Source organism: Emys orbicularis, chromosome 1 (genome assembly GCF_028017835.1).
Source record: "Emys orbicularis isolate rEmyOrb1 chromosome 1, rEmyOrb1.hap1, whole genome shotgun sequence".
NCBI lineage: Eukaryota > Metazoa > Chordata > Testudines > Emydidae > Emys > Emys orbicularis.
Window position 1 is genome coordinate 95,940,517 of NC_088683.1, and position 26,340 is coordinate 95,966,856.

Genomic DNA, 26,340 nt, shown 5'->3' on the forward strand with positions numbered 1-26,340 from the left:
AGCCCAATTCTGCGACGTCCTGAAGGCTCATAAGAGACGCTCATCGCCTCACAGGTCTGGGTCTTATGATTCCATGTGACAGTCAATGATTCAAGAGTCATTAAGCACAGAGCTAATGTGTTTCCACATACAAATGTCATACACCCAGATCAGAAAATGGGGCCCTTTAACGGGGCCCAGCAATAGTTAGTGCAGTGACAAATCTTCACACTTAGTATTGCAGACATTTATGCAAGGAACAAATAAAAACCAATGTGCTGTGGAGCATGGTTTTCAATACGCGGTTAAGAAGGGTGGGTGTCGGGGTGGCATTTCTACGGGGGGGGGGGGGGGGGTAGAGTTAAGGTAGTTTAGTCCCTGGCAGGAAGAGTGCAACCTTGCAACTTTCACTCTGCGTTTCCTGGGGTTCTAAACATATAAGGCTCCAATTCTAATGTCCCTGGAGGGGAGCGTATAGTCAAAGCACGGCTCCGTGTCTACAGTCTTAACTTTAAAGTTGTTTTGGTTGGGAATGTACAGCAGAATCGCATGTGTTCAAACCCGGCTTTAGAGCTGAAAATAGGTTACGTCCCCATGTGTTTGTTATTTGCATTGATTAGTCCCCATTTATCCAAAAATATGACATGTCCCTTGTTCTGCTTGGATAGCTAGATTTCTGTTGTACAAGGTTCTCCTAGTAAGTGCCTTCTTAACCTGATTTTCCCCTCTATCAGTGTCTTAACAGTTTACTGAGGATTCTGAAGTGAAGAGAAACCAATATAAAGAACAGCACCTCCATATACTCCTGCTCCATACCACCTCCTGCCCCCATCCGCTAGGCTGGTCTCTTCCAGTCTCCAAAGTCAGGACCCAAGAGAGGTCCAAATGAAGACAAAGCAACTATTAGTCCAGCCAACCTGAGCAGGTGCCTTACTGCTGCCATGAGAAACAGAAAGGAGAAAGCTTTACCTGTTTCAATATCATCTATGGAGCCCAACCCATTGGAAGTCATCTGTAAGGCAGGGAGGAGGAGAAGAACTCATCACTACAAAGACATCTTTTGAAAGTTGTTAGTGCTTCACAGCCCCAAATCTCCCCTCCCAAATATCTTCAGTGCAGTCTGCTGCTGCTTCCCTCCTCTCCCCCTGCCCCCGCCTTTCAGTGCTGGAACCATTAAACTGATGTACTGTTAAACCACTATTCCTCCAAGCCTGGTATTTCACCTTCAGCAGTGACCAAAACCTGTATTCCTCTGAAGTAATAAACCCCCATAATACCTGACCTTCTCAGTAATTCTGCACCTGGGATTGCATGTGGGTGAGAATATTCCTTCCTGATCCCCAGAGCCAATCAGCTAGCCCCACAAAGCATGAGATCTGATTAGCCTTATCTTACATAACTAGCCTTTCTTAGCTTACATATCTTTCCATTTAATAATCACTAATTTTTACAGCAAGACTAAAAACAGGAAAAGGTTCCCACCAAAACAACTGCTGACTGTGAGCCCTAGGCAAAGAATAAATGAGCAACTTTACAGAAGTCTGAATGGTGCTGCTGGAAATAAATTTTCCTAATAATTTTATTAGGCCTACCATGACTCCGTTTCCACACAAACATTCCTGTGTTAGTCCAAAGGCCACTTGGTGTTGGTTATATCCAAAATACAAAGATAAGCAAATATACCTATATTCTACACTCCAGCAACAATACAGTTCTAAGTATTTTGGCCAAACAGGCTCCGGTTCGGGAGACACCATCCCATCATGGCATCACTCTGACAAAGAACCCCTAGAAAACCTTGCCTTATATGCACTCTAACAAACAAGTGATATCATTGCTGGTTACCAGACCTTGGCTAAGGTCAGATGAAGCAGCTTAGAGCCGAGCTCTATCCTCTGCCCTGGTCGAGACAAGATTAATGACTGGGCCGCTTTCCTCGAGGTTTTCTTATCTCCTCATTTTACCATATTTTGCTCTCATTACTAAACTAAGCATTTCTTTATAATCAACTCAACCAATTATTTACTGCACCTGGTACCCAAATAATAATATTTTTAAAATTTCTATGACCTCAGCCCAAACCTTAAATAAGGTAACACTAGTATTTTAAGGGTCACCACAAGTTTAACACAAACAACTCTTCCTTCTCATGATCTGACTCTTTTTAAAATCACAGGCTTTGGACCTATTCCTTATGCTAAGATCCAAACTCAAGTTAAAACCACAGTTCACCCTGGTCTAATGTGAGCCTATATTCCAACAGTGCAAACACATTTTTCTTCCTGCTTTCAGTTAAAAATGACAGACACCAGCACAACAAATATTTGAGATTACACATTTGCAACTCCATCAGTTACAACTTCAGTTTTTGCAGTGTTCTAATTTTCCACAAAAGGGAAAATTTTCAATGGAAGAAGATTATGGGCGGCTACAAGAAATGATCTTAGGCTGATTCTCACTGCTAGACAGATATTAAGGCAAGGCACCCATCAATGTAAACTTCAAATTGTATTGCTCTAGTATCTTTTAAGGGGTTTTTAGGTTCATTTAAAAAGGGACAATGTCAAATAGTGCTAGGTCCCAAATTTAAGAGCCTAAAATGATTGTCAAATAATTTTTTTTAAATATGAAGCGTTTTAGTGAAATCTCTTAAAAACCAGCAATGAAATCAGTGATCTGATTATTTTTCATTCTGTGTTTGTACAGTGCCTAGCATAATGGTGTCCTGTCCATGACTGAAGCTCCTAGGTGCTACGGCGATACAAAAAAAGAGTAAATAATAAATTAAGCAATGTTTAAATTTGCATGCTTCACTCAGCTTGGACAGTGAAATCCTCCAGTCTAGTTTCATTTTATACGTTTCTTCATCTGTTTCACTTCCTGGTTCTTGCATATTAGCACTTTGTAATTTTACCAGAACCAGAGAGGGAAACAGAAAGTGAAGTCATCCAGTCTAGATAAGTGAAATGTAAGCTTTGACAGTGAAAAGCAAAATTAGATTAAGAATTTTTCTGCTTTAATAATGTTATCAGCACCGCAGCAATGGAAATATTTAAAAAATAAATGATTTTCTTGACACTGTTCCTTGAAAAGGGAAAAATAGATAAACACTGATCTTTTACTCCTAAAAGATGGTAATAAACTTGCATGAAATAAAATATAGAAACTCTCATGTAAAATAATGTATGGACATTGAGAATGTCAGACAGGAACTGTACCTGATTTGCTAAGCTGGCTGATGTGCCATTACTGAGTAGAGAGAAAGTTTCCAATTCCTGCTGCAAGGAAGAGAGAGATTTCATGACACAGGGATTCCTTGAACTCCTGCAAATTAGGTAGTGACTGATTGGATCTTGTCAGCCACTGCTATCCAACGGTACACTTCCCTATCAGGCATTCTCTACAACCACAAACCATAGGGAGAGAAATCAGGACCACCTGCTTTTCCTTAGTATGCACCAATCATCCCAAAATTCATGTGATTGTACCTGAAGCCTGTTGCTTGCAGGATTATGAAAGAGCCCCAGATTCAGTCCAGCCATCCTGGTGCAAAATGCACATCGATGCAATATCCCAGTGTGAAAACACCCCTGTACAATGCTGCATCATGAGATGGTAAGTTTGAACCCCACCCCACGACAGACACATTCAGCCTTGTCATTTAAAAAATTAGTTGTGGAGTGCATTAAAGCACTGGAATGAAAAACAGAAGCTAGAGCAAGCTGCAGCAAAATGCTACTAAAAGGTTTCAATTAATTAAAAAAGGGAGTCTTGTGTTTTGCTTGCATAGACACAGTTTAGACTCATCTGTGGAGTAACGAGGTAGAGGGAAAAGTGCAGAGGGCCAATGGAGTGAGTAAGTATGAAAAGTATTTCAGGGAAAGTTTCCCTTCTCTCAAGATTCAATAATTACAACATTTTTAGAGCTCTAGCAAGTGGAGGATTTTCCTCTAATCCAACACCACTTGCAAAACACGCAGAGCTTACATTTATATAGCATCCGTTACCCAAAAGCACTTTACCAACTACTACAAATCACTTCACTTGGCACTGAAATGCAGCCACTTCTCAGCTGGAATGTGCCAGCTGTTTAACACTGCACAGCAAGGTTACACAAGAGTTAGAGACAGGAACTGAAGAAGAATGTTGCATCTAAATAAAACTGCAGAGAGGAATTTGAGGGACACAGAATATCAATCACTCAAGCTGGAGTTCAGCCAGGGCCTTGGGGCTAACATTCCTATTCTTGAGAAATGTGTCACAGGAGCGTCAGTGACCAGAAGTGGTTTTGCCTTATCTAAAGGACACTCCCCCCATCAGTAGCTCAGCACCCCTTAGCACAACCCTGGGGCGTACGTTTCATACTGATAGACAGAAGAATGCTCCATTTTGAACCAGCACATCCATTTATTGCAGCACTAGGGTTTTCCTTAGAGCAGTGGTTCTCAAACTTCATTGCACTGTGACCCCCCTTCTGACAAAAAAATAAAAAAGTTACTACACGACCCCAGGAAGGGGGGACCGAAGCCTGAGCCTGCCCGACCCCTGCCACCCTGGGTAATCTAAGCCACACTGCCCAAGGCTGAAGCCCTCAGGCTTCGGCCCCTTGCCCCAGCAAGTCTAAGCCAGCCTGGCGACCCCATTAAAATGGGGTCACAACCCACTTTGGGGTCCTGACCCCCAGTTTGAGAACTGCTGCCTTAGAGCTATCCCCTCAAACAACGTCCAGGCTTCATTCTGCTTAGCTTGGGATAGATGAGACTGCGCACCAAGCCAAGCTGCTTATGGCTGCAAGGCAGAAACGCACCTGCAGGGGTGCTGCAGGCCAGGACTGAAGAATGACTGGCAGATCTGGGAGTGGGGGCATTCCCAGGAGTGGAAGAGCAGGAGGTGCTGAAGGCTGTACCTATGGCAATGCAGCCGCTCAGAATCAGTAGCCTTTACAGAAACATATCAGTGGAATCCAAGGGACAGTCTAGAAAGAGTCATACCTGAGGCCTCTTATATGCTTTCCGAACCCTTAAACCCAGCTTCTGTGCGAGCTCCTGACCAAGCTGCGTAACGCTCTCATCCTAGAGAAAATGTAATTCAAGGACATTGTCATTTTAAAGCATGTGGTTTTATTTTACTGCACATACAATAACCAACCAGAAACAGACCACAAGTTATACAAACAGACCACAAGTTACAGCTACACAGACTGAATTACATGCTAGTATTCTTATTGGTATGCAAGACGAGAGGTAGCCAATTGCCCGACTCCATTCCAGGAGAGGCTGTGCAGATCTAAGACATCAGTCATTCAGCCCTGCAGCGATACAAAGCTGCGGAAATGGAGAGGCGATATCCTCTCTCCAACAAAGTATCCAGTCTCCAAATGCAGGGCTAGTGATCCTTATTGACACGAGGGCCCCACCTTCAACCCTGCTTGCTCCCTCCAATCCCAGGATCTGGGTGGGAACACTGGTTCCGAGACACCTTTGACCTTCCCCACCCTCTGCTGCACTGAGCTCTGCTAATGATTTAGCTCATCACGTCCAGTCTGTGCTCACTTTCTCAGTTCCTCTCTTTAAAAAAGTTTCCAATTTACACAACACATAGACGCTACTTCCTGGAACTACACAATCCACAACGTAAATTCAGCCAATCACTGCCCCTCTCTCCTGTTAAAGTCCACCCTATTAACCCACAGCACTAGGTCACTCCGAGCATCCACTCCTGCTCCCATGTTGCTCAACACCTTTGGAGGGTGGCCCATGACCACACTGCATCCCCCACCACAGTTTCATTCTCTCCTCCTTCAGCTCTGTCATCTCCCTGGCCAAACAGAAACAGGCTTCCTTCCTCACTGAGTCCCACGAGCACAATCCCCAACACTTATTTTCACCCTCTGACTGCCTCCTTCAGCCTCCTGTTCCCCATCCTTTCTTCCCTCCTTGCAAAGTATTTGGTTAACTTTGTCACAGGGAAAAATCAACTAAATCCTCTATGATTCGCCCCCTGCCTCGTTCCCTTCAAACATCTTCTCCCTCATCACCAAACTTTGAAGTCTGCCGCCTTCTCTCCACCACTAACCCCTCCACCTGCCCCAGCGAGTCCACTGCTGCCTGGCTCTTTACCTACGTTGCCCCCATGCTCCTCCCCTGCCTCCCCCTCCTTCTCAACCTCTCCCTCACGATACTAGTATACCCTGTTTTTCCCTCCCTTTAGAGCACCATCCTTCAACCGGACCTATTTCTCCAACTACTGCCCTGTCGCCATCCTCACCGTCTCTGAACTCACTGAGCACAATCTAAAACCAACGTGTTTACTTCCTCTCCTCTAGCTCTGTCTTGGACCCCTTCCAATCTGGCCCCCACCTCTCCTCTCTACTGAAACTGCTCTCGCTAGTGTCTCCAACAACCTCTTCCTGGCCAAACCTCAGGGCCTCCAACTCTGTGCCGCTTTTGACACGGTCCATTTCCCTCCCCTTCTTGACATCTTATGCTCTCTGGGTTTTCGAGATACCACTGTCTCCTGATTCTCCTTCTACCTCTCTGTCCATTCCCTCAGCTTCTCTTTCAGTGGGGCCACCTCCTCCCCTCTCACACTCCTGGTGGGGGCTCCCCAGGCCTCTGTCCATGGCCCAGAGACAGGATGTAAAGTGAGGACAGCACAGGGCCAGCTTGTCTGCTTACTGACCTGTTTTCTTCTGTCCAACTCCGCTTCCCAACCTGTCTGTGACATCTCCTCTTGGATGTCCCATCGTCAGTTAAATAGATGTGGTCAAAACTGAACTTCTCTCCCCTCCCAAACCTCCTCCACTTTCCCATCCTTATCTCTGTCAAACAGACCACCCTGTCACTGTCACACACCCCTGTCATTGTCATTCAGGCCTGCAATTTGAGGGTTTCTTTTGTACCCTCCCACTCCGTTGCCACTAATACTCAAGCCATAGCCAAATCCTGCTACTGCTTCCTCCTTAACAGCTCCAAGAGCCATCCTTTGTTTTCCCATTTCCCACAGTAAAAACCTCCATTCAGGCCCTCATTACATCCCATCTCGACCACTGCCGCACACTCCTCTCTGATGTTCCAAACACGTGCATTGCTCCCTTCAGTCCATACATAATACCGCTGCTAAAATCATCTCCTTTACTTATCAATCTGTTTAGTCTCTTCCCGCTTCAGATTCCTCTACCAGCTGCCCATAAGCTATTATAGCAAATTCAATCAGCAGGTCACCACCTTTAAGGCTCTAGGGGACTCTGCCCTGCCCCAATTATCCTCCCTTCTCAAACTCTGTTTCCCCTGTCAGTCTATCCCACAAATGCCTCCTGGGCCCCCTATACATGGGCCCAGCTCCCTGACCTTAGCCACAAGGCCCCTACTCTGTCCACATTTAAGTCTCTCTTAAAGACCCACTTCTGCCATGCTGCCTACACTGAATCTAATGATTTATTTAAACAATTTAAAGAATACCCATACCAAATGCCCTAAAAATTCCTTAACATTACAACAACAAGGACCACACAGAAGCATTAAATACTATATAGCACCACAGTATTATTTACTATTATTTATATTTTAAGCTCTTTGGGGGATAGAACTTTTTTTGTCAAGTAGGTGCACAGGGCCTAGCACAATGGTGCCCTGATCCATGAGGCTACAGCAATACAAATAAAATCAATATCATCATCATAGTGGTAATGTATTAACCACACAAGCCAGCAGCAGGAAATAGCAGAACCAGATACCAAATTAACTCAGTCAATCACTTGAAGTCTTTAGATAGTCTATAGCTCAAACAGGAGATACGGGATTGATGCAGGAATTCCTGGTGAAGCTCTCTGGCCTGGGTTATACAGGAGGCCAGACTAGATGGTTACAACGGTCCCTTTCTGGCCTTAAAATCTAGGACATCAAAGCAACATTACAGAATCCCAGAAATGTAGGGACTTTGAGAGGCCATCTAGTCCAGCCCCCTGCACTGAGACAGAACCAAGTAAACCTAGACCATCCCTGACAGCTGTTTGTCCAACCTGTTCTTAACAACCATCAGTGATAGGCTTCCAAGGGATGGAATCCCCATTCCAGAGCTTTACTATCCTTATAGTTAGGAAAAACTTTTTAATATCTAACCTAAATCTCCCTGGCCGCAGATTAAGCCCATTACTTCTTGTCCTACCTTCGGAGGACAATCAATCACAGTCCCCTTTATAACAGGCCTTAACATATCTGAGGAGTGTTATCAGGTCCCCCCTCAGTCTCCTTTTCTCATGACTAAACATGCCCTGTTGTTTTTTTAACCTTTTCTCATAGAAAACCTGACCTAAACCTTTTATCATTTTTGTTGATCTCCTTTGGACTTTCTCCAGTTTGTCCACATCTTCCCTAAAGTGTGGCACCCAGAACTGGACACAGTACTGCAGCTGAGGCCTCATCTGTGCCAAGCAGAGTGGAACAGTTATCTCCAGTGTCTTACATATGGCACTTCTGTTAATATACCCATATTAAAGCCCCTTTCACACACTGACACCTCTCACCCCCGAGAAACACTGGCCCCTGAGGACCTGAACTCCGCTCTTATTAGGTAAAACGACTGCTATTTATCACTTAAAACATATGTATGGTGCTCTACTGAGACTCGAGGCATTAGGAATAGGGTATTAAGGGTATGCCTACACTAGAAACTTAAGTTGACCTACATTAGGTCAACTTGCACCACTGCAGTAATTACTGCGCTGGCTGTATGTCCACACTACCCTCCTTGGGTTGGTGGCGCGCATCCTCACAATGAGCACTTCCACCGACCTAAGAGGGGCAGCGTGGAGAGATGAAAGCCCGGTCTCTCAGCTCCACTTGCAACTTCCTGCCCGGAGCCCAGCTGCCCCACAGGCTCCTGGACTCCAAGTGGGCCGACTGGGGCTTCTCACCTCCCCGTTTCTGGACGGGACGAGAAGCCATCTGGGGCTTCTCGCCTCTGGGGAGTGGGATCCAGCTGTCCCGGCTTCTTGCCCCCCCCAGGAGCCAGGAAGCCTTGTCAATTTCACAGCTACAGCTACAACAGGGAGCCATGAAATTGACAAGACTGCCAACATTTCCAGTCCAGAGATGAGCCGCTGCCTGGGCTTCTCCCCGGTTCCCAGCTGGGAGCAGGATCCATTCTTGCCCCTGCTCTCCTGCCATGAAACTGACAAGACAGCCAGCAGCTGATGTAAGAAACAGTGTCTTCACAGTCACTGTGGTGCCCTAACTACACCGACATAAGCTCTAAGCCTCTCGTGGAGGTGGAGTTATGATGTCAGTGTAGTAGGGCACTTACATTGACGGGAGCAAGGCTGTAGTGTAGACACTGACATAATTAGGCCAACATAAGCTGTTCTATGTCAATGTAAACTGTGTAGTGTAGACCAGGCATGAGTCTCTCTCTCTTCCATGTCTCCAGTTCCCATCTGTCCTGGACTGATAGTGACTGACAGTCATTCCCACCCGATAGCTGTTCCAACATGGACATGAAGTGAGTTGATGATCTCAGCTCAGTTCCAACTGGGACAGGCTTTCACATCACAAAGCCATCTCAACTGGAACGAGGCGGCCCTTTTGTTGGCAGCCTCAGCAGAGATGACTTGGGCTGACAAGGACATGGAGTCAGAACTCCCCAAGAGATGAGATTACTGGGAACGGGTGTATCATATAGAACAGCCAGCTTCTCTCTTCCACTACCATCACCATTCACACCGCACTGGATTGCGGGAAAGGAAAGACGGAAAAGTGCCTCAGAGGTTGGGGTAGACACGCATGTCACACACTTACATGTGGGAGGGACAGCAGGCAGCGGCTATTACATTCATACGCCTCCTTGTGCCTCCCCAGCTCATTTAAGGAGCGGGCTTTGCGGAAGAGGGCACGGATGTTCTCCTTGTCAAGCATCAAAGCCTTCTCACTGTCTTCCAATGCCTTCTCGTACAAGCCCTGCATGAGAGGAAAGAGACCACCTGAGCAGGCAATGGTGTGTCACACACTGGAATCCACCTCCTCTCCCCGCTTGAAAGTTCTGCCCAACCATTTACTGCAGTTCATTGGGAACATGTCATCAAAACCCATGAATATAAAAGCAATTGGAGATTAGATACAATTACACACAACACACCAAACTGCATTAAAAGATTATAAAGGTTGCAGAGTCAAGCACTCAAAAGTTAGGAAATGCCAGAATTAAGGGTGTCTGTGTGATCTTAATTCAGCCCCTTCTGTGTATACAGTAGTCTTTCGTGATCCCATACTACTTTTTCCACAGGACCCCTGCACCATTCAGTGCACAAGATGGCCCTGCTCTAGGAATGAACAAGGGTTGTGTAGTGAAGGGGCCTATTGTATGTAGGACTCCTGCCCCATGTGTTGGGGGAGTTGGAAAGTGTGTAGTAAGAGGCCGGCAATCGAAGGAAGGGAAAGGATGGTCTCATGGTTAAGACAGGTGAATGCTGTCCTAGAGAATGGGATTCTAGCCCTGCCTCTGCCACTGAGTTCCTATGTGATGCTGGGCAACTCACTTAAACCAGACTTTTTACAGGTGGTCACTACTTATGTGTTCCTCATTTTCTTGGTGCCTGAGACCCTGGGGTCCATTTTGGAGAAGTGCTGAGCTGCAACTGAACACAATGGGAGCCCTGATCTGAACATTAAAAGTGCTATGTAATGCTGAGTACTCTGAAAAAAATCCGATCCTAGGCATCTCAAATTAGGCACCCAAAATTAGTAGAACTTTTTACTTTAATCATTGTGCCTCAGTTCCCCATCTGTAAAACTGAGATAACCCCCCTCCACCCATCTTACAGGGGTGTGTTGTGAGAATAAATTTATCTGAGTGCTTCACAACCATCAATGCTGTACTTATGAGTGCCATAGAATAGCCTATGAGGAAATTAACAACTCTGTCTTCAGAGCAGAGTTTGACTAGTGTACATTAAAATAAGGCCTGGGGCCACACTCTGACCAATGAGGAGAAAACAAAATATTGACTAGCTGCTCATTCAGTAAGCACTGCCTGTTCTGTGCACCATACACACTGAATGAGGCAGGAGTTGTGTGGAAAAAATAGTATGCAAACATGTAACTAGAGACTGCTTCATAATGCCAGGCACAAGGGGGCCAAATTAAGATCACACAAGCAACCATAAGTCAGGCATTTCTTAACTTTTGAATGCTTGACTTTACCACCTAATAATGTTTTTTTAACGTGTGTGTGTAATTTCCTAGGTTTAAAAAAGACAAATCAAATACCATCATGTGGCATCATACTGATAAATTTTTAACAGTGAGAGTAATTAACCTCTGGAACAATTTACCAAGGATCATGGATTCTCCATCACTGACCATTTTTAAAACATGATTTGATTTTTTTTCAAAGATATGCTCTAGTTCAAATAGAGTTACTTTGGCGGATTTTTATGGCCTATGTTATTCGGGTGGTCAGACTGGATGATCACAGTAGATCCTTCTGAGCTTGTCATCTAAGGGTCATCAACAGAGTTGGAACCTTTAGATTTATCACACAGACCTCTGCCACTTGAGCTAGTGGAGTAACTGATAGCAGAAGTAGGTTGTCATCCTCTTTGTGTACCAGCACTACAGGGAGATGAGACACTGTCAGTGGATTTCACAGATATTTGCTGACAGCAGAGGAATGCTGAGACTCAGGAATCCTACGTTCCATTTCAGGCTCTGGAGGTGAGTATTATCTAGCAAGCACAGACTTTTCCACCTACTTCCTCCAAGTTTAACCCCTTCTGCCCCTGGCCCCTCCAGCCCACACCTGGCCCAGTCCTGTCTCTTTCTCACCCCTGGTTCCTCATCCCAGTCCCATTCTCCGCATACCTAGCCAGTCCCAGTCTCCACTCCTCATGCTTCTCATCCCAACCTCCTTGCCCAGCCAGTCCTAGTCTCTCCCACCGGACTCCTTGTCTCAGTGCCCCCAACTTCCAATCTCCCCCCACCCCTGCTCAACCAATCCCAGAGCCCCCCCAGATCACTGTCCCTAGTCTCCTTGCTGAAAGAGTCTTAGTTCCCCCTCCAAGTTCCTCATCCGGTCTCTCCCGCATGCTAGCCTCCAGTCATCCCCACCCATGTTCCAGTCTCCCACCCCAAGTTCCTAGGCTAATCACAGCATCAACCCCCACAAGCTTCTCGTTCCAGTCTCTTTACCCAGCCAATCTCCGTTCTCTCATTGCACTTCGGCTCCTTGTCAGATCCGTCTCCTCTCACCACACAGCTACTTCCCCCTCAACCCACTAGTTCACGGTTCCGGTCTACTTGCACAGCCAGTACTAGTCTCCCTCTACCCCAATTTCCAGTCCCCGTTTCCTTCTCCCACCTCACCTGCCTGCAGTCCCAGTCTCCCTCCCATCAGACTCCTTGTCCCAATCTACTCTCCCTTCCCCACCCCAGGTCGGGCTGTTGTCCCCTCTGTATCTGACTCAGTCAGCTTCTTCCACACTGCATGGGCCCAGCAAAGGGGGTTCACTGTTAGCACAGGAGAGACAGGCCCCTTGCTCCTGTGCCTGGCTCCAGACTAGCTCATAGCATCAAGGAGCAGTAACTACAGGTAAAATCCTGCTCAGCCCTAGGCTGGAGCAAGCTCAGTGCCCACAGAACCTTTGGGAATTTTGTTACAAAGTTTTAGCATGTCTCAGTTGGGTATGTGCAAACTTAGAATTTTTCAAAGGCTTAAAACTGGGCTAGATTTTCCTAGGGATGGCAAAAGACACCTCCCTGTCACAAAGGCCATCTCGCTGCCAAATTTAAGTCCCCGCTCCAAAGCGCAAGGGAGCAAGAGCATCTTAAAGAAAAGCTTGTCAGAAATTTTGAACATGGGCAAAACATAATTTTTCCCCTCGCCTTGTTCTCGGAAACAGCTGAACCGTTTGAGCTGAAGTTTTCCCAAAACATTCAGCCAAAGGCAGACACCCAGTGTGGAAAATTTCAGCTTGAACAGTTAGTCTGGCAAAGTTATAAGCAACTTGAAACAGGATCTTATAATGGGATGGAAGCAACCTTAATAAGAGAGGGTGCCTACCAGTCCCACACCTATAACAACTTTGAAATGGGCATCTGAAGGGAAGAAATCCTACTGGTTGACTGAAGCCTCTACTGCAAGAGTATCTGGTGTGACCACATTGGGATCCTGGAAGGGTAATGTTTAAAACCAGTTAGACAGGAATATAGAATATACTACCATACCAGATCACAGCACTGATCCATCTAGTACAATATCCTGCCATACCAGTTCAAATAAATCAATAGTCCACCCAATCCAGCATCCTTTCGCTTACCATACCAGCTTTGACCACTGGTCTATTTAGTTCAAGATCTTATCTCCACCAATGGTTGATACTTCAGAAGAAGGTAGCCCTGTAGCCAGAGGGTAGGAAGAGAAAATTTCCCCACAACTGCCTCCATTTTTCATCTTCTCTCCAGAGACAATGCAGCTAATAACCCTTCTCTTGACATGTAATGTTTTATTAAATCTGTCTTTAGGAGAAGGAGTTATAATGGATGCCAGCAATTTAACTAGGAGCGGACCGGGGGCTCATGGCATACTTTGCTGAGAGACTTATGAAGTTAGGGCTAGTAGAAATTTTTTCATCTGATTTGGGATGGGGGGGCGGGGCGTTGACAGAAAATTAGGTTTTCACTAAACAAAACTTTTGCAAAGTGTCCTATTTCCACAGAAAACTCTAATGTTTCCCATTGAAAAATTGAACATTTGAAAACCAAAATATTTATTTGTTTTTCATACAAAAAATGAAATATTTTAGTTCTGAAATGCCTCATGGAAGAGGTGGTTTGGGTACCACATGCTCCTATACTCCTCTCTGGGTTGAGTTCCCAGCCAGACTTCACCTTTCATGGACTCATTGTGATCATGACACTACCATGATGCACCACCTCCACTTACCAAGAGGGGAGACTGAGGTGTATCATGGGAGATGTAGTCTGACCAGGGAACCTGGTGTATAGAGAATGAGGCCCTTGAACTACAGCTCCCATGAGGTACTACTGCAGCATTTCAGAATCAACATATTTCAGTTTTTGGTTGAAATATTTCAAATTCAAAATTTTCTATGGAAACCCCCCCACCCACCATGTTCATACCAGATCTAGATTAAATGTATTTTCCTCAAGCACAGGAGAAAGAATAATTTACAGAGCAATGCTCCCAAGATTGCAGCATCATCATGAAATACTTGAAGGAACTGGCCCTTTATAGCTCAGAACCCCACAGCACCTCAACCTCTCCCCCAGCACTGTGATCTATATTAGTGCACTCTCAAGGCCTGTATGGGCACCTCCTCATGTATTCTGTCTTTATCTTGTGACACCAATGTCATAATGAGAAGAGTTCCGAGTTTTCTGCATTCCTCCTCCCATGCTGGAGGCAGGAAGAGTGGACGGGATCAGTCCAAACCCCCATCCTACGCATGGCCATCTGTTGGGTCTCCCCACTTCCTGAGGTTTTTTGTCCAGTTCTTGGGAATGGCTCCGGTAGGTGCTCACCATGGCAAAGTAGCAAGCAGCCCGGTTGACGTGCAGCTTACATAGGAGCTCCACTGGGATGGTCACCTCGTCCGAGGCCGCATAGTCCGCCACGTTCAGCCCCTCTACGTACTGCACCAGTGCCAGCTTGAAGTCCTTCTCCCGGAACAGGTCATTCCCCTCTGCAAAAAGGTTCCGCACCAGCTTCTGTAAAAAGGCCTGGGTGGAGAGAGAATATAAACAGAGTGGAGTAGAAATTCATAGATTCCGTGGCCAGAACAGGTCATTGTGATCATCTAGTCTGACCTCCTGTACAACATGCCCAGAAACTGAGAGGGGTTTCCCCAACCCCCCATTCACCTTCACGTGTTTCCTCAAGTCAAGTCCTCCTGTCAAGAAATTAATTCCCCATCCTCAAATTCCAACTGTCACCTAGCGGGGAGGCTAATTCAACCAAATCTCCTTCCCTCCTAAGGCTAAGTGCCGTCACCCAAATTCCCCCTCTCTTAGAAGTTAATTCCTCCCAGTATTCTCCCCCTTAAAGATCTTCCACTATAGACAAATGGCACTAGACCACTCCCACACATAACTAGCCTCTCTTGGCTCTCAAACGCAAGGACATTAATTTATAACATCTGTGCAAGAGGGCAACATGTATTGACCGAAAGCCACCATTATGTGGTTTCAAACGCCTTCAGAAAAACAAATCTTAAATTACCTCATAATCTTCTTGGCTTAGGGGTAATGTGGACCTGAGGAGAGAAGAGGAAGGTTTCATGAAACATGGATCTGAGCAAGCACATGCATCTCCCTCAACTAAAGAGGCAGTCTTTCTGACTCTGCGTTATGGATCTCATTACGCATTTACTCCACATTTACTATCGATTACTTGTATTGCTGTTATGCCAAGGCGGCCAGTTAGAGATCAGTGCACCACCGAGCTAGGCACCGGACACACACAACAAGAGATGGTCACTGCCCCAAAGAGTTTACAATCTGACTAATTTAGGAGACTGCATTTTCATGGCTATTCCCTATGCAAACCAGCTGCTCTGGGGGCTGCATTCAGATAGCCAGGTTTCAATCTATGATCAGAACAGATATTGTCATGATAAAATGTTTTTATAAAACAACATCAATTTTTAAGAGAATTTGGCACCAGTGAAAGATGTTGGATCGGTAGTCTCAGAACGCTGAATTCCTCTGTTTAGCAACAGAACAAGTAAGGCCAGAGCACAGCAAGCTTCTTCCACGCTTCCCCCTGACAAAGGGTCTAAACCAAAGGTTCTCAGGACAAAATATTTGGTGGCCTCAGAGTGTGGCCACGAACTCTTGGTGGTGGCCACTCTCACACTTTTTCCTAAAATACTTAATTAGCTTTAGGAAAACCAAATAAATATGCACATATACACATCCAAATCATTGTAATTTATTTATTGCTAGCTAGTAAGTCTGTTGTGAAAAGTGATATTAACACACATACAAGTATCACTTTTCACAGCAGCCCTGGCAAGCCAGAGACTGATTAATCCCTGGATGGGGGGCCAAGGGAGGCAGCGGGGGGGGCTAGAGCCTGAAGCCCAGCCGCCGGAGTCTGGGGCCTGCTGCTGCACAGCTGGAGCCCGGAACTGGAACCTTAAGCCCCTCACCCAGCCCACCGCCCCAGGGCTGAACCCCAAAGCCTGAGCTCCACCACCCCTGGGAAGGTGGAGAACTGCTCCTCCAGCGTTTTGTCCCAGGTATCTCCAAAGGGGGGCAGGGCCCAACCCCTGCTGGCGGCCCCACCAACCAACACCAAGGCAGGGCATCCAGGAGCAACAGGGTGGGGGAGTGGCTGCTACTTTGCCTCCCCCCCACCCCAAGCCCAGGAGGCTGTGGCCGCAAGAAAAGTTCCTGGTGGGAACTCTGATCTAAACCCTCCCCTGGGGTGAGCACCTCACAGGAGCTCTGGCTCCATAGGCCATCAATCCTTGCCTTTTCTGCAGAGACCACCAGCCAGGGGGCCAGTAGTGCTGGGTGGCTAATGTGGTGAGAACACATGTCCCACAACAGGACTGAGATAACGCCATTTCATACAGACCAAACAGCAATCTGACAGTAAGGACTTTTGGTCACTCTCAAGATGGGACCAGACTAGAACAAGTGACCCAGAGGTGAAAGACTCCATATCCCAAACCCAATCCTTAGATCATCCAGTCACCTTCAATAAAAAGTGTCTTTTGTTTAACCATGTTCCCTCCCCTTGATCAACGCACCAAAGCCCAGATCCACAGTGTTTCTTTTCTTCAGGGAAGAGAATGCCAAGCCCCCCCAAAAGCCCTTAATTTCCCCCATACCTTTCTAACCCCTGTCCACCCTTGGAACACTACATCATAATCATCTCATTAGCCAGATACACCGGACTCTCTTCTAGAGCTCATCAGTTATTGCGCCTTAAAATTAGCCAGAAGAATTTTCATGGACTTCATAAGTAAAGTGTGTGGGGGCGGGGGAATCATCAGGCCACTAAAATTTGAAAGCCCCTCCTCCGCAGTGATCCCTCGAACCAAGCCATTAAATGAAACTTACACTGCTCCAAGATTCAGGAATACTACTTCACATTTCTACAGCACTTTCCAGATGAGGATCTCAAGGCACTTTAGAAATATGAACAAATTAAGCCTCACAACTTCCCCTGTGAAGCAGGTAAGCATCATTAGCCCCACATACTGAGTCTGGCAGAACTAGGGCCAAAATAGCACTGTAAGGCCAAGGCACCAGCGACGGTTTTAAAGTCCTATATCTCACAAATTGATCCATCGGAAGTACAAATACATATTACGTGCTATTGGAGAACTAGCCCGCTCAGCTTTCCATTACACCAACACAATTCTCATTACCACCTTGCTTCTCTCTTACACACACTGGAATTTTGACCTGAGTTTACAGCATTTGCTAACTCAACTGTGGGAGAAAGAATACAAAGCTGTATTCCATGTAAAAGCAACTAAGACTCCTAGCTTTCAAACACTGTACAAACTTTCATCTCAAACTCTAGCAGTCCGTGGACAGTCACATAAGGATGGTCTGGAAATTAAATCCCAGGACTGGCAGTTAAGGGATCAGAATTCTTTTTCTGACATTTGGCACCTCTTGTGCCTTCGTTTCCTCATATCTCAAATGGAGATACTACTACTTACTTATCTCACTGAAGTAGTGAAAGGCTTAAATTATCAATGCTTGACCAATGCTTTGAAATCCTCAGAAGGAAGGCTTTGAAGAAGTGCAGAGTGTTACTATTATTATTACTACTGCTACACTGGCTATTAAGATCACATTGGAATGGAAGTAGTGGGCAAAACCAAGATGGGAACTGGAATGACGCCATTTTAAGTTTGGAACTCTTGCAGGACTAGCAACACTTGGAAGGATCAGGATAAATGCTCTCTGGACCTTTCCGAGCATCAGCCCTGGACTAGTGAACAGAATGAAAAGAAAATGTTATTTCTCCTTATACCATATGTTGTAAGGACTATCTCCAAAGTCCAAAGAAAATAGCAGTGAACCTGCTGACTTACTGAATGAATTGAAGTCCCTTCTCTATTTCCTCTTTCCTTTTCTGTCTCTCCATTATAGCGTCTGCAGAGAGAAAAAGACAAAGCCAGTTATTACAGATCTTAGTGTCAAAGTAGCAGTGCAGTATTTAAGTGAATCTAGCACTAGCAAAATGTTCCAGACTGACTGCCTTAGACACCAAAATATTTTATTTACCTACAGCGTGGGAGGCAGCAGCAATGCAAACTTGCCACCCATGCATCTCCCCCCTCCCTATATGCCACAATGTTGATTTGCAGGAGACCACCCAATGGGGTGAAAAGGAATTCATTCCCACTGGCCCATTCAGTCCAATCTCTCTGCTTAGATTGCCAAGAAGAGTAGCATGTTGTCTGTGCACGCAATACATGCATGGCATTCCCCAGGACCAGCCATGCCTGCAGGAGGATTCCATCCAGCCCCCAAATGCACATGGAGGATGCCATTTTGAAGAACAATTTGGCATCTTCTGCACAGCATGACCTTGCATGCACCGTAGGTGCGAGGTCACACCACATCAAGGATACAATTTTGCATGCAAGTGTAGAAGTGCCTGCCTGACTAAAAATGTCACGGTATGCCATTGGCCAGCAAGGAAGTCAATTAGTGAAAATGGTGATGGCAGTTGTTCACTAGAAAATTAACTCAGACTTTCCCCCCACTAACTAATTTAATGCAGGCTACCAAGCCACCATCAGATGATAAGCAACTTTGATCACTACTTATCTGGGTTAGATTTTAACCTGGTGTAAAATGCGGGGTTCAGATACCATGGGGATATAGGTAAACTGCCTACAGTATTTGAAAGATGTAAGCACCATGGCAGCTGAGGAATTGATTTGTGTGTTACAAATAAAAGTACAAGGATGAAACTGGGCAAAGAGAATTTCAGGCTGACTATTGGAAAATGTTTCCTAGCGGGGACACCTGTTAGACTATGGAATATTCTCCTAAGGAAAGTGGTGAAAGCCCCATCATTTAACATGGAATGGACAGAGCCTAGGGGAAGCCAATGTAGAGAACAATCCTGCATTGGCCAAGGATGGAAAAAGACCAGATCCATTCTCTTTCACCTATTTTCAATGACTCTATGAATGCAAACAAGTTAACCATACAAAGGGGCCAATATTCCCCCTACCTTAGATTTATGAAGAGTGAGACTTAGAAGGCCCTGTTCTCAACTGAAATGGGTTAGATTCAAACAGTTACATTTGCATTGTCCATCTGCTGCAGCTTTGGTGCAAAACCAGGAATAGCCTACTCGCCACACCCGCACTGCTATCTTAGCAAGAGCATAGGAGTAGCAGAGAGAGATAGGAGGCACCCTGGAATTCTGTGCCAGGAAAGATCTGTTGAAGCCCACAGATCCACACTGACATAGAGAAGCCATGTTCATGAAAGGTGTTCAACCTGGTGCGCGGGGGGAGGGGAAGAGGAAGATAAACAGAGTGAGATTAGAAACAGGGAAGTGAGGTGGAATTCAAGCCATCACGTTCTTCAAGGCATGATTTATACTCCCAGTCTAGGGTTGCCACTGAAAAGGTTATGGGGGGGGGGGGGTCACCCCTTCAAGTCCACATCAAAACTTCCAAGAGATATGGCCTACTTCTTATTTACATTAAAGGCCATTTCCACCCATTTTAAGTACTGTATTCTTTATTTTAAAACCAGAACAGGTTGAAGGAGCCTTACAGTAAATGAGAATTAAACCCTTGATGTCTAAGCAAGAAATGGCAGCGGAATCTAACCATTATCATTTATTGAAGCCCCTCACCATGCTCTGCATTGTGCATAGAGAAAAACAGAGAAAGGCATGGCCCCTACTCCAAGGAGTCTTTCCTTGGAAGACTGGATAGACACTAGTGCTCAGATATGTAACACACCAGGGATCAGAGGGTAAAGTGGGGCAGATAGTTTAAATCTCTTTGAGGATTCTCTTTACTAGGACCTGTGGAAGAAGGTCAGCTTTATAAGGGATCTGGATGAGGAGGGAGAATATGCCTGATGCAAATGAGGTGACTGTTCCAGGGGAAAGTGGAAGACGGTATGAAAGCTAGAGCTGGAGATGGCTACAAAGGGAGCAGTGAAACAGGAAGCTTGAGCAGAACAAAAGGAGCCAGAGGGAGAGTAAGAAGAAATGCAGGCAGGTGCCGAGCTGGGCAGGGCCTTGAAGGTGAGGTTGGGAAGCAGGTATCAACAACCTGGGTGTAGGGCAAGAGAGAGAGGAGATAAATGTAACAATGAAATTGTAAGGCTGGGATGATCAACCATGATAGAGAAGGGAAGGCTTGGAGAGGGGAGGATACGGACTTGAGTTTTGGCCAAAGAGTTTCGTTTGTTGTCAGGAAGAGGTAGATTTAGGAATGATCCACATAGTTGAAGTGATGAGAAAGAATAAGGTCACCCAAGGAGGAAGTACAGAAGGAGACAAAGACCCCTAGCCAAAGAACCTTCAGGGACATGACAAAGAGAGAGAGAGAGGAAGTGGAGAAGCTACCACCAGAGACACTGAAGCAGCAACAAGAAAGGCTAGAAAACACAGAATCACAAAAATCCAGAGAGGAGAGAATGTAGAGGAAGAGGGAGTTATTGGCCATATCAGATAGAACAGGGGTGGGCAAACTACGGCCCAGGGGCCGCATCCAGCCCTTCAGACATTTTAATCCGTCCCTCAAGCTCCCGCCGGGGAGCAGGGTCCAGGGCTTGTCCTACTCTGGCACTCCAGCTGGGGAGCGGGGTCAGGGGCTTGCCTCGCTCTGCATGTGCCATGGCGCCACGTGGCTCCTGGAAGCAGCGGCATGTCCCCCCCTCTGGCTCCTAGGCGTAGGCGCAGCCAGGGGGCTCTGCACGCTGCCCCTGCCGCAAGCACCGCCCCTGCAGCTCCCATTGGCCTAGAACCGCGGCCAATGGGAGCTGCAGGGGCGGCACCTGCGGACAGGGCAGTGCGCAGAGCTGCTTGCCTGCCCCTCTGCGTAGGAGCTGGAGGGGAACATGCCACTGCTTCTGGGAGCTCCTTGCGGGAAGCATCACCCGGAGCCTGCACCCCTGACCCCCTCCTGTGCCCCAACCCCCCGCCCCAGGCCTGATCCCCCTCCCGCCCTCTGAACCCCTCAGTCCCAGCCCAGAGCACCCTCCTGCACACCCAACCCCACCCCAGAGCCCGCACCCCCAGTCAGACCCTCCTCCCTGAACCCCAACCCCCTGCCCAGCCCGGAGCCCCCTCCTGTACCCTGAACTCCTCATTTTTGGCCCTACCCCAGAGCCCACTCCCCCAGCTGGAGCCCTCACCCCCTCCTGTACTCCAACCCCCAGTTTCGTGAGCATTCATGGCCCGCCATACAATTTCCATACCCAGATGTGGCCCTCAGGCCAAAGAGTTTGTTCTATCTCAGGGGTGGGCAAAGGATATGAAAATAAAGCAGTTGCCCATACACTTGGCCCACTGGGGACCATGGTGAGAGCAATCAAACATTGGCAGGTCATTGCAAAGCTAGCGGCAACAAGCCAAAAAAATGCTGTAGCAGCACTTTGAACTCCTGTTTACCCACACACCGAGTACAGAATGAGCAGCAGCTATGAAAGTTTCCTGTACACATCACCTAACCCAACCTCTGCCACTTGCATCAACCCTATTCTCAAGGGACCAGTAGGAGGAGTTGGCGGGGGAAGAGGAGTTCAGCCTCCATTCTATTACATCCTTAGCCTTCCTGCTCAGACACCCCGCGAAGTGGCCAAATGTGGGGTGGACAAAGGTTACAACAAGAACTGGACTAGGACTCCTGACCTATTTCACTCTGAGAATGACTTTCAGTCACTACTAGGGCTGCAGGATTGTTACAGTGGTGACAATGTGACGGACACTGTGCCTTTTCAGACGGGAGCGAGGGGGCATTGACAACACACAGCAGCATCCTCTGTCCCGGCACAGCAACCCTAATCCTGGCCAGGTCCCGGGCACAGGGACTGCAGAGCCAGCTTGCTCCACACTCACTCTGAAGCAGCAGCTCCTGTCCCACAGGGCTGGGTCTGGTTCCCTGCTCCAGGGCATTGCAACCTGGGAAACAGAGCCACAGTGCCGCTCAGGTTTGGTCTGGCCGTCGCTCTGTCATGACTCATACCTCATGACTCCTATCCGTGACTTTACATGCCATTTCCCCTTAAGCCCATGATTTTTACTAAATTTACTATGACTGCTCTGTGATTTTTGATAAAAAAATGCCACAACAAATCTGCACCCCATGTCATTACTGACCAGAGGCCTGGTTGGAGCCACTGACTTTGCAGGGAAAAGGCTCCATAACTCTTCTCTGATCCCCCAGACTCACTCAGCTCCCCTTGGAGCTCATTTCAGATTTTCACCACCCCTGCTTCCCCCACACCCATCTAACCTGCCACACCCCACATGACTCCCCTCCAGAGCTCCTCACTTTGATGACTCACCAGCCTAATCTATCCCTGCTGTGACTCTCCTACCTGACCACTGATCCCCACTGCATAACCCCACATAAAAGACTACTATCTCCTGCTGAATCCTGCATACTGTCTCCTCTGCACCATCCTCTGTACCTGAGAGGTGCTCTTACCTCTCTGTACTGCAGGCATAGCCAGCCCTTTCATTGGCCTTTCTGTGCTCTACATGCCTAATTGTACCCCTCCTATCCCACATGATTAACCAACCTCCTCTACTGCTGACCCTGATGACTTTCCTTTGCTGTTGAGCCCACCCACACCTTTTCATGTGCCTCCATCCCTGCTTTATATAACCCCACATACAAGAACAGTCCTCCTGTGGCCCACCATCCTGCAATACTACCCACTCCGTTACATATCTCAGACATGCCATCTCCTTCCACTATCTTTCACTGAACAAGGATCACCAGCATTTTCCACTTTGCTCCACTCCATGAAGCTGACCACTCCCCCATTCTCCCTCCATAATGGCTGTCACCTGCCTGCCTGACCACTCCCCTATTCCCACATTTGACTACATCCCCAACCCCTTCTGCCACCCCTCACTCTGCAAATCTGACCACTTCTCCATCTCCCGCTGTCATTACTTACTCTGTGAGCCTGACTATTCCCCAATCCCCCCTGCCACGTCCCATCCTATGCCTCACAAACTTCAAACCGGCTAATGTGGAACACCAGCAATCCAAATGCATGACAAACAAGCAATATGTGAAGCACCTGGATTTTGTAGCATGTCATACCATAACTGACAGATAACTGTTTTTAATTATAAAACCTGTTTTAAAGGATGTGTTCACACCATCTTAATTAAATAAGTTAGTTTTGTTTTTTTAAAGAAAAATGGAAAACCATGCTATACCACGTGCAACAACACAATACTCCCTCTGACTGAATCAGCAGCAAGGTTTAAACCCTGGGCCTTCACATCCCCTGCACAGACCTCTACCACTTGAGGCACAGAAGTTAACTGTTTCCATCTGTGTGGATTAACCACTAGAGGGGGACTTTGTAACTCCTTGGCAAAATGTGTGTAAACTATTTACTAGACAGCAGCAAAACATTGGCAACCACACATCCTAAATTCTGTCCCTGGCTCTGGGAGGGAAATGTGGTCTAGTGGTTAGACAGGGTAACCCAAGCACACAGATTTGGCACATTCAGTCTGAAAGACAGTATGACTCAGTGGAAAAGACTTGAGTCTGCCATATTAGAGATCTGGTTTTTATTCCCAATTCTGTCTGTGCAAAGTTTCTGTGAATTTATTTGAAAAATGGGGATTGAGAAGGCTAATACTTGACTGCTTTCCAGGGTTTGGTCACAACGCTTTGGTCAGTATTATGAGCTATAAATGCATTAAAATATAAATGGCAATCAGTAGAGGGGAGATCAGAACTCATGGTCTTCTCACTCCTAGCTTTCAGTAGGCACAGAGTATTTAGATAAGGAGTCGCTAACCTGCAGAACTGTACTAGATTTGGTGCAGCAAAACAGACACCCTAATTCGGCTCAAATGCGGAAGATTCTGCATAATCCAGTATACCAAAGAGCTCTGCCCAATCCTGCACATTTGATTGTCCTCCGCTCCATGTGCTTGAACTCTTCCCCAGTCCTTCTCCACCCTGGCCCATGCCTGACAACTCCCCATGTCCACCCTGTAAGCCTGACCACCTCATCCCTCATGGGGGGAGGGATAGCTCAGTGGTTTGAGCATTGGCCTGTTAAACCCAGGGTTGTGAGTTCAATCCTTGAGGGGGGGCACTTAGGGATCTGGGGCAAAATCAGTACTTGGTCCTGCTAGTGAAGGCAGGGGGCTGGACTCGATGACCTTTCAAGGTCCCTTCCAGTTCTAGGAGATAGGATATCTCCATTAATTTATTTTATTTATCTATCCCATGCCCCCCTCTCCATGTCTGACTAACCCCCATCCCCTCTAACATGCCCCATCCCATATGCCTGGCCACCCTCTCTCACCCTACCACCCCTCCATCCCCTTTCCCGCCATGCCCATTAGAAAAGCTGCAAGCCACCGAGGTCATCATTACCACCTGAGTGCGCCCTCCCCCCATATTTAAAAACACACACAATAATGCCATTTAGACACACTGCTGGATAGGCAGCCAGCGCACCAAGCCACCCCCTGCTCAGGCCTTGCCCCACTTTATAGCAGGCTCCCACCTGCACTGAGTGATGTTTCCCCCAGTCGGTGGGTCTGTGCATCTCCTGAGGGGGTGGCATTTCAATGCAACAGGCACCCAAAGGGGCAGGGTTTTTTCCCCCCAGCCATTCCTTTGTATTACAAGCGCTGCAGCCCTTCTCCCCGCTCCTCGGGGCGGTGTCACTCCCCTGCCCCACTGAGGGCCCTAGCAGCAAAATAGCCTGGTTTGATCTCCCAGGAACAGTCATCGCCTCTCCCCTCCCCCACCAGCCGTAGGCCGCCGATCCCCGGGCTCGCTTGGCAGAAGCAACGGGCGGCAGGAGCATCTCGGCCGGGGACATGCGCTAAGGCAGCGCCGCCTTCCTTTGGCAGCTACAAACGTCTCCCGTCTAGTCTTCCAGGCATTGATCACCCCAAAGTCAGCTCTCCCTATTGCTGGGAGGTTTCTCCCATCGCCAATATCGCCCAGCTCCCCCACCCACTTAAAAAACAACTCCCAGAAAATTTCAACAACAAAAAATCACCTATTTCCAAGAGTTTTGGGAGACAACTTAACCCCCCTTTTTTAAAACCAACCGTCCACCCAGAAACCATAAAAAAGGATCAAAGAATAAAAACAACCTTTCTTATTTGATGAACTTTCCAACCCCTGAGAAACGTACATCTGAAAAGCTATTTCACAAGCATTTCTTTGCTGTTTCATGGGGCTTATACCCACAAGAGGGAAAACTGCAGGCAAAACACAGAGAAGGATAAAGCTTTGCAATCTTAAAACCACACCAACATAAAACCAATTACTATCCAGTGTTCACATCAACCCTAGGGGCTTTTTTAGCTCGCTAGTAACTTTTAAACTTCACTTGCATTTTTTTTTCCAAAGGAGGGGATTAGGATCTTTAACAATTATTTCCTGCAAGCCCCACATTTTTTGGTGGGAGGTGGCCTCGAAAATAAATCATTTTCTCAACTTGTTTTTTGCTACTGCAAAACATGTCCTCTATTTAGTTACTATTAGGAAGGGGAGATTTTGCTAGTGTAAACAATATTTAGCTTTTCTTCCTGTTTCTCAGACCTGTCCCTTTTATGTCTAGAGTTAGAGAAAAAAAATCCAAAAATATAATAAAGGACTCACCTCCGCTTGGGTTTTCCCCCACTCACACTATGTATAACTTTCCTTGATAAATGGTATTATATTACTAGAGATATTATTAGAGTATTATTACAATTAGTAATAATAATAGTAAATGCTATTTAATTACAGAAGGAAGCATTCTGCTTCCGGATCTGCTGCCCCTGCAGCTCCCTCCATGTGCCTCCTGGTCTCTTTACTTTCATTTCCAGGTCTCTCTCTCTCCCTCCCTCAGCAGTAACAGCAGCTTCCCTGAGCTTCCTCTAGGTCCTAGTGGTAACCGGGTTCGCCTAAATAGACCCTTCCCTCATGGCGTTGGAAATCGGTTATTCGATTTTTACCAAGACAACTTTCTTGCTACCGCAAATGATCGCAGTGTTTGTTACGGTTGATATTATTTTGATCACCGATTTCAATAGTTTTTACTGCTCTTTTTAGTAAATACATGTACAATAACATAGGCCTGGAATCTTTGCATACACACTTGAGTAACTTTATGCAAGTAAGGCATCACATTGAAG

At 46.7% G+C, this 26,340-nt stretch overlaps 1 protein-coding gene across 3 annotated transcripts in view; it reads right to left on the reverse strand.

Moving 5' to 3' along the window:
• Positions 1 to 26,028, reverse strand: part of ZC3H7B (zinc finger CCCH-type containing 7B) — a 61,283-nt gene extending 35,255 nt beyond the window's left edge. The window contains exons 1-8 of one of the 3 annotated variants that reach the window (XM_065409810.1): positions 25,823 to 26,028; positions 18,050 to 18,110; positions 15,211 to 15,244; positions 14,514 to 14,711; positions 9,774 to 9,932; positions 4,971 to 5,051; positions 3,198 to 3,254; positions 949 to 991 (exon numbers count right to left, since the gene is read on the reverse strand). In XM_065409810.1, coding sequence (XP_065265882.1) covers positions 949 to 991; positions 3,198 to 3,254; positions 4,971 to 5,051; positions 9,774 to 9,932; positions 14,514 to 14,711; positions 15,211 to 15,244; positions 18,050 to 18,102 — 625 coding nt within the window. In that variant the 5' untranslated portion in view covers positions 18,103 to 18,110; positions 25,823 to 26,028. Of the gene's footprint in view, positions 1 to 948; positions 992 to 3,197; positions 3,258 to 4,970; positions 5,052 to 6,660; positions 6,748 to 9,773; positions 9,933 to 14,513; positions 14,712 to 15,210; positions 15,245 to 18,049; positions 18,111 to 25,822 lie in introns of those variants that run through there. The other 2 variants (XM_065409803.1, XM_065409818.1) reach the window with 2 other exon arrangements.
• Positions 26,029 to 26,340: the final 312 nt, after the last annotated feature.